The sequence below is a fragment of the Poromitra crassiceps genome (assembly GCF_964638095.1).
Source record: "Poromitra crassiceps genome assembly, chromosome: 5".
Classification (NCBI taxonomy): domain Eukaryota; kingdom Metazoa; phylum Chordata; class Actinopteri; order Beryciformes; family Melamphaidae; genus Poromitra; species Poromitra crassiceps.
In genome coordinates this window covers 12,316,701-12,325,512 of record NC_139642.1, presented here as the reverse complement: position 1 = coordinate 12,325,512, position 8,812 = coordinate 12,316,701, and the positions used below count along the sequence as shown (strand labels likewise).

The following is an 8,812-nucleotide window of genomic DNA, read 5'->3' as shown; positions in this document are numbered from 1 at the left end:
AGCAAGGTCGGTTGAATTGAGGCACTAGTGAGAGCTTGAGTTCGAAACGAAGTAAAACGTTAGGGTTGTGCTACAACCTGGGTTTTACGAGTGAGAACGAGAGCTCTCACTACCCAGCCTTGCTGCGTCGATGCGTCTCTGGGTGCGTCGGATCTCAGCTGGCTGGAAGAAATGAGTGGCGGACCCTGGGCTGACTGGACGTGACGTAGTCACGTGGGTGAGGTGGGTGGCCAAGTCAGCCCCAGGGGGGCACCACGTCACCTAAGGGGGCGTGGTCGGTTTTAATGTAAAGTAATTTTTGGAGCAAAAATGACAGTCTTCCATAGTGCTGCATACGCAGCGAACTAGGCACTAGTGAGAGCTCTCGTTCTCACTCGTAAAACCTGGGTTGTAGCACAACCCTAACATTTATCATGCAGTGTTTAAAAGTGTCGCTCTGGATGAGAGCATTGTCATCTTCACTCTAAAAGCAAGACTGCAAGTTCTACCAACCAAGCTCAATCTTTCCATCTGGCTTCCTGACAGTCATGCTCCTCACTGTATACACCATGGTCATGAACAGATAACAGAAACCATGGCTCACATCCTAAATGGTTGCCATGCATACAAAGGGCTTTACATATGTAGGCATGACAGATTAGTGGATCTGATATCAAAAGATATCTCTTCTATTTTCGGGTCTTCAATATCGCTTTTTAAACATTCTATTGTGAAGCCGAGCATGTTCAGTCTGTGTAGTGACGATTCAGATGTGTTCTTGAATATTCCATACTGTTCAATATCTACTATTATCGGAAGCCGCTCAATATGGAGGAGGCGCTGCTTTTTGTACCCATGAAGTGGATACTGCCCGCTATCTTGCATTACAGTATAACTGTATATATCAACCTGCCATGTTATCATCCTGTGTGTTTCTTATGTGTATGCATTATTGTGGTTGCCGTCTGGGCACTCATGTAACTGACTGACTCCCAGCAATTGACTGCACCCCCCTCTCCCCCCGCCTTCCCCTCCACCTCTGAGCTGCGGGCTCCTCCCCACACGCACACAGTCTGTTTTTTCACAGACTCCGTTTTTGCCCCGGACGGATCCCAGCGCGCAACAAGGAAATGCCAAACGCGACTGAACGAAAAGGTTTGGCCGTTCGGCTTCGGGTGCTGGCTTTCTGGCAGGGAATCGTGTGGAGAAACTATATGCAGATAGATAGAAGCAGAAGAGCTCAGTTGTGGGCGCGGATGCAGCCGAGCCAACTGTCCGCTGCAGACAGAGCAATCTATACGGCTCTGCCTGCAGCATGCATCGGTTTCCCCTTTGATCACGTCTTTCCCTGCTTTCTCCTGCACAAAGTAAAGGATCTGAGGTGGGTGGCGCAGCTCCCGTGTCGATGTTTAAGGTGGCGCCGTGTGATCCCTTGAAGGGATTCATGCTCACTGGCTAGGTACGACCTTAAACAGCAGAATTATGAAATAATATGAATTATGATTTTAGGACGTCCACAGACGTCCTTGGCACTCCTCGTTACTTTTTTTTAGGACGTCCACAGACGTCCTTGGCACTCAATGTGTTAATATGCATCATATAAGCAAAAATAAGCAAATCTCAGAAAATACATATAACTAATAGTTATATTATGAATCTCATCTTACAAACTACATTGCAAAAGCATTACTTGCTTTGCTTAACCCCCATTAATTATCATAATGTGGGTTCTCATATTATCAATACAGCGTGGTGTATGAAATACTTGTGATCATCACTGTGTCCCTTTCTTCCCCTCTGAGGTCAGGGGGAGTCAGAGTGTGGTGAGTTAAATACAGACTGTATAGTGTGTATCACACACTATATAGTGTGAGGCGCAGAATGATAAACAAAGTTGTGTCATACACACAATGGACAATAATCATATAATTTACCCCCGGTCATTACTGACCTCATATACTTTAGCTCTCTTATAATAGCATTTTGTTTGTCTTATATTGAAAATGCTTTATTCAGTTATATTATATCCAGTTTTTTTTATTCCAGTTGAAGATTTCACAATCTCAACAATCTCAATCTTGTTTTGTACATCAGTACAGAGTACTGACTAACAGTTCATGCATGTTCTCATGGTGCTCAAACCCCACACAAGTCAAATGTAAAAAATAACTTTAAAACATTTCAACAAGTCAGAACATGAAAACTCATGTTTGACTATTATGAGAAACCCATACGGAAGAGGCATGTATGGACATATATGCAGCACATATATATGCGATGTATGTACTTTTGTGCCAGGTCTATGAAACCAACCCAATATTGTAACACATTTACACATATTGGCTAACATTAGTGGTACAGGCACCCAGAGGCGGATCTTGAACCAGGCACAACAGGCAGTCACCTGGGGCCTCGTCCACTAGAGGGCCTCGCAGAGCAGAGCATTTAATTTTTTTTTTTTTTGCGAGGAGCAGTCGCCACCGGTATGTTGCATTGTCAGAGATCAATTCAAGTGTGTTATCAGAGCAGGCAGAACAATTAAGAAGCATTTCAGAGTGGTGCAGAGAAGAAAAATAGGCAAGTGTCTACTGATGGAAGTAGCTATATGCTGTGATCCATCTCGCCAGTCTTGTGTCTTTGGTTGAGAGTCGCACATGCGCATTTCAGTAATATTAGTATATTGTAAGTGCGATATAGATTTTAATTTTATAACAATTGTATTACAAAGATTATTATTATATACCATCTGAAAACATTAGTTCTGCCTGTGTTGTTCCTACTTGGTGCTTGTCTACAAAACACAAAGTCTCACAGTATATTAACCAATACTGTGTGGAGGACCACATAGTATTGTAGCAAGCCATGTGTTTAGCAGCAATTCAGGCAGAGAACAGTATTTAGAACACGTTAACTCAAACGCGGAACTCGGAGGGGGTCATTAAACTAAACCCCCGTGTCACCTATGGTGCCAACATTTTACAATGTAAAGCAATGTAGTTCACGCGAGCACCAACTCTAGTAGTCATCACATAACATTGCAGATAACTAATAGCACGTAACTAACGTAACACATCACTAATCTCCAAAAACACAGTGTTGAAACACACTAATGCATGCTGGGAAACTCTGCTCTCGCGGAGAATGTTTGAGAGACGGCCAAACGGCCGCATCTGGCCCCCGGAGGACTTTGAACATATACCTGCAATAGGCCTTCACCTCAATCTCTATTGATCAAATATGTATCAAATATACGCATTGGCTTATAGCTTAATAGCCTTATAGCCTATCAAAATCATCATGGTGATGTCACATCACAATTGGATCCGGAGTGGGAAAAAACATGGGAAAAGACATATATCACAGATAGACATGATCTGTGATCTGAGATGGAGAAACTGGAATGTATAGAATTTTATCAAAATGTTCCAAATCATGTTTGGTTGAGAAAACGTGCACAGAAACTAACGCGCGGTGTGTGTGTGTGCGTGGGTGGGTGTGTGTGAATGTTGTATGTGTGTTGCACGCAGGGGGATGGAATCTACAGAATAGCCTTGGGAATACCCAGAATGCTTTGCTCTGCCTAACTTTTATCAATACAACAGCCATATTTGCTGTATACATTAGTATACTAGCTAGAATAGCCTGCACAACATGCAATTATGGAATATTTGAATGCTGGACATGAAATAAAATAAAAATATATATAGGCTATAGGCCTGTGGCACCCTGACTTAGATCCTCACTTGACGCTGGGTGCTTATATATCCCTTGACAGACACGCAAAGGATATGAGGGGACATGGGGTGAAAAACTGTGCGCTCTCTCCGCGAGACATTATGCGCACCTCTTCGATAAAAAACATTGTTATACACTCATCGTTTTTAGCAGTAACTAAACAACACTGACTGCAAAACAAGTTTATTTAAAACGGGAGTGATTGTGCAGACAGCTTTGGCAAGCTTTATACAGGACGGCTGGCTAATAAACCAATAAAACATGGGGATGGGAGGGGGGAGCCGGGGCCGGGGGTGAGTTAGAGAAACACTTCAGTGAGCAGTGGAATCAGTGAGCAGCGGAGTCTGTAGGCAGCTGATGACATATCGGGGAGGGTGGGTTTAATGCGTTTTCGTCAACACTCTGGGGTGTGCTGATGATGATGGTGCTGTTGGGGGTGGGTGGGGCTGATGCCTCGTCTTCGTCTTCTTCTTCTTCTTCTTCTTCTTCTTCCTCAGCAGCAGTGGGGGTCTCCGCCTGGAGCCATGTCAAAGGTGATTGATCACCGACATGGACATCACTGCTCACCGTTGCCGAGCTGTAAAAGTCGTCTAACGATGGATCCGGAGTGGGGGTTGGGGGGTCCTCATACAGGCTGTAAAAAAAAAAAGAAAAATGAGAAAGATAGCGATGGATATGTGTTAAATAAAAAATAAAAAATAAATATATATACAGTATATATATATATAGGAGATTTGCTGGTATACACTATGGTTACACTTACACTTGATCGATGAATTCTGAAAAATCAATCGATGTCAGTGTATCTGTATCGGGGTTCGTCAGATAATGATCATGTGTCTTTTCCTCCACGCCTCTGGATCTCACATGTGTGAGTGGTGCTGGGGGACTGTGCACTGCTGGATGGTGGTAGAGAGGCTGATCTGTATGGCTAAATGTGCTGTTGCAAAAAAACAACATTTCAGCAAGTCAGAACCATGCTTAACTATTATGCGTTTTTTCTAAACTCAAACTTCATGCTCAGCAAGTCAAACATGTTATCTTGATATTCACCCCACACATACACACACACACACACACACACACACACATGCACACACACCCCCACACACACACAATTGTCAGTGGTAGGCTACTTACCAGGTCTTCGTGATATCAGCTAGGACGTGTCTTGAAGGTCCTCTATTGGCGTATCCAGCATCTAAAATGTAGAATAGCAATATTATATATTACACATACCAATGATATGTTGATGGTGCTGTTGGAAGAATATAGAATATATACATACCGTATTGTTGTCGTATGATGTCCAGGGGATCTTCTACCGTGACGTCATCGTTATAGTTGTTGAATGCTGTTTTGTTATTGATGCTTGTTAATATGACGCTATATGGTAGACAAGCGAAATAATACATCTTAATTATATATATATATATGTACAGGCATGCTCAAATACCTATATTAATCAGATAGCCTAATTAAAAACAATATTAATAGAAACACATCCTTACCGTTAAAATACGCCATGTTTTTCTGACCTCTTTTAACCTATGAGCGTCTACTGGGCACTGACTGACTTGGACCTGCTTTTATCCACTTGGGATGCGGCACATTTCACCTCATGCCCCCGCATCGTCATTAGGTTTTACAACCCCGAAACACACCCGCGCACACCCCCCTGCTGTCAAAAACACGCGGACGGGTTGTCAGAAACTGTGTGGCATGAATGGGCCCGGAGGGGGGGGAAGAGGGAGCCGGTGCTTGAATTGGTGTCGCGCACGTGTCAGGACAACACAGACAGACAGACAGGATGCGCCCCCATGCGCTCCCAGTCCTTGCCGGAGGAGATGGGGAAAATGTAGGCTATTGCTGAAAAATGCATACGAATAGAATTACAAAAAGAAAAGCATTTGGCTATTCAGGATGTTTTGGCAGTCGTCACGCTTGGATGCACACTGTGGGGATCTCTAGTTCCTGAATAGCCAGATAGCATTCGTCCCCCGTCAAAAACTGTGTTGATGCTGGCGGACAATGCAAAATGCCCACAGGGCATTTGAGAGCTAGGAAAATCATCAATGTGATCTTGCACAAAGCAAGATCCCCACTCCAAAAGAAAAACACAGGCCACCTGTTTATGACATCGTAAATTCTTAAAACTTCTATTGTGCTTACAGGATACGGCAGATGGCTAGCCAGAGATCAGTCATCCATTGCAGGTGGCTGACTACTTCTTAAAACTTCATTTTCATTAAACCCTCGAAACCCTATGGGCGGAGCGTTGGGTGGCTACATCATCTTGGGGGGTGGCTTAGCCCACCCCCTTGGTGACGTAGCCACCCAACACCACGCCCCCTCGATTTTGGCGTTTCTGAAAGGCCACGCCCCCTTGATGACGTAGCCGCCCGATGCCACGCCCACTCGTTTTGGCGATTTTGGAAAGGCCAAAACAAACACACCCTACATACACTACTGTTAGGGTCTGGGGAGAGGTTAGGTTTAGGATCTGGGGAGAGCTACGTTTAGGGTCTGGGGAGAGGAGAGGGGTCTGTGGTCGGAATCGGAGACCCGGGAGGCATCTCCCACCTACCCAAAACACAAAAAGAGCATGCATGCTCAGCAGACCTTCTCTGCATGAGTCATAGTTAAAACATGAGACAGTAACATTGGAACACTGAAACAACTTACTTCTCTTCAGAAGAATGGTGTCCATCTTCAAAATTAATAAATCCATCCTTTGAGCGGTCGCTCTTCAGAGACACACAGCTGGGTTGAGGAGAGTTGGGTCTCTCCTGCTGGATCTTGAGTGCAATAAACCCCCCAGGCAGATTAGACATACTATTGCAATAAACCCCCCAAGGCAGATTAGACATACTAGTGCAATAAACCCCCCAAGGCAGATTAGACATACTAGTGCAATAAACCCCCCAAGGCAGATTAGACATACTAGTGCAATAAACCCCCCAAGGCAGATTAGACATACTGTACTAGTGCAATAAACCCCCCAAGGCAGATTAGACATACTAGTACAATAAACCCCCCAAGGCAGATTAGACATACTACAGTAGTGCAATAAACCCCCCAAGGCAGATTAGACAAACTAGTGCAATAAACCCCCCAAGGCAGATTAGAAATACTAGTGCAATAAACCCCCCAAAGCAGATTAGACATACTAGTACAATAAACCCCCCAAGGCAGATTAGACATAGTAGTGCAATAAACCCCCCAAAGCAGATTAGACATACTAGTACAATAAACCCCCCAAGGCAGATTAGACATACTAGTACAATACACCCCCCAAGGCAGATTAGACATACTAGGGCAATAAACCCCCCAAGGCAGATTAGACATACTAGTACAATAAACCCCCCAATGCAGATTAGACATACTAGTACAATAAACCCCCCAAGGCAGATTAGACATACTAGTACAATAAACCCCCCAAGGCAGATTAGACATACTAGTACAATAAACCCCCCAAAGCAGATTAGACATACTAGTGCAATAAACCCCCCAAGGCAGATTAGACATACTAGTACAATAAACCCCCCAATGCAGATTAGACATACTAGTGCAATAAATCCCCCAATGCAGATTAGACATACTAGTACAATACACCCCCCAAGGCAGATTAGACATACTAGTGCAATAAACCCCCCAATGCAGATTAGACATACAAGTACAATAAACCCCCCAATGCAGATTAGACATACTAGTACAATAAACCCCCCAAGGCAGATTAGACATACTAGTACAATAAACCCCCCAATGCAGATTAGACATACTAGTACAATAAACCCCCAAGGCAGATTAGACATTTTTATTTCACCTTTGTTTATACAGGGAAAAGTCCCTTGAGAGCAAGCTCTCATTTTCAAGGGAGCCCTGTTACAGTAAAACATTTACAGTAAACACATGTTACCAGACAGACAGTTACAAACAAAGCAGAGGGATACATCAAGTAAAACAAGAGCATACATTCTGTAGGGTACCCTCAAGGAGTAGTCTAAAAGAATTAAAGGAAATAAATTGGTCAAGTTTTAAAATGTTCTGGAGCTTGTTCCATCTGTCAGGGGCATAAAAAGAGAAAGCAGTCCTTCCTAGGTCTGTCCTTACACGCGGAACAAACAATCTGATGTGCGATTGTGCACGTGTTCTATAACATGTGTTACTCAGATTGATGAGCAATGACAGGTAGGAAGGAAGCTTCCCTATCAGAGCTTTATAAATGAATAAAAGACAGTGTTGCTCCCTTCGAGCTGACAGAGCAGGCCAACCCACTTTCTCATATAAAATACATCGATGCGTGAGAAATCTATCACCCGTTATAAAACGCAGGGCGCTGTGATACACCGCATCAAGTGGCTTTAAGATAGCGGGTGTGGCATGAGCATATACAACATCATCATAATCAAATACAGACAAAATTAAAGATTGAACAACGGTCTTTCTAGAATCAAATGAAAAACAGGCTTTATTCCGGTATAAAAACCCGATTTTTCTCCTCAATTTCTTGGTAAGGTGTTCCACATGGGTCTGGAAGGTTAATTTAGAATCCAGCCATAGGCCCAGATATTTATAAGAGTCAACAGTTTCAATTTAAAAACCTTGAAGTGTTCGAATACAAACGTCACTATCAACACCCGAGGACCGTGAAAACAGCATCGCTTTGGTCTTGTTGGAATTTAAAACAAGTTTAAGATCAAGAAGAGACCGCTGGAAAGTGTCAAACGCGGTCTGTAGGCTCGCGGCAGCCTGCGCCGGGGTGCGGCCGAAACTATACATGATTGTATCATCCGCATAAAAATGGACGTTACAATCTTCCGAGGGAACTAAAATACAATTAATATATAAAGTGAATAAAACTGGCCCTGAAATAGACCCTTGTGGGACACCTTTGTGCGTCGAAAGGAAGCTGGATTTATGGTCATCAGCCACGACAGCTTGTTTCCTCCCCGACAGGTAATTGGAGAACCAGCAAACAGAGAGGTCGTCGAAACCCATGTAAGATAGCTTACCTAACAGAATATCGTGGTCCACCGTATCAAATGCTTTTGACAGGTCCACAAAAAGAGCAGCACAATGCAGGTGATTATCAATT

General features: G+C 43.6%; 1 protein-coding gene across 1 annotated transcript; it reads right to left on the bottom strand.

Moving 5' to 3' along the window:
• Positions 1-3,919: 3,919 nt before the first annotated feature.
• LOC310776308 (uncharacterized protein) lies at positions 3,920-6,548 on the bottom strand (the record flags this gene model as incomplete). The annotated part of the gene is made up of 5 exons (XM_083636511.1): positions 3,920-4,348; positions 4,478-4,654; positions 4,855-4,915; positions 5,003-5,100; positions 6,400-6,548. The coding sequence occupies 5 exons, from the start codon at positions 6,546-6,548 to the stop codon at positions 4,042-4,044; spliced, it is 792 nt and encodes a 263-aa protein (XP_083492637.1). The 3' UTR covers positions 3,920-4,041.
• Positions 6,549-8,812: the final 2,264 nt, after the last annotated feature.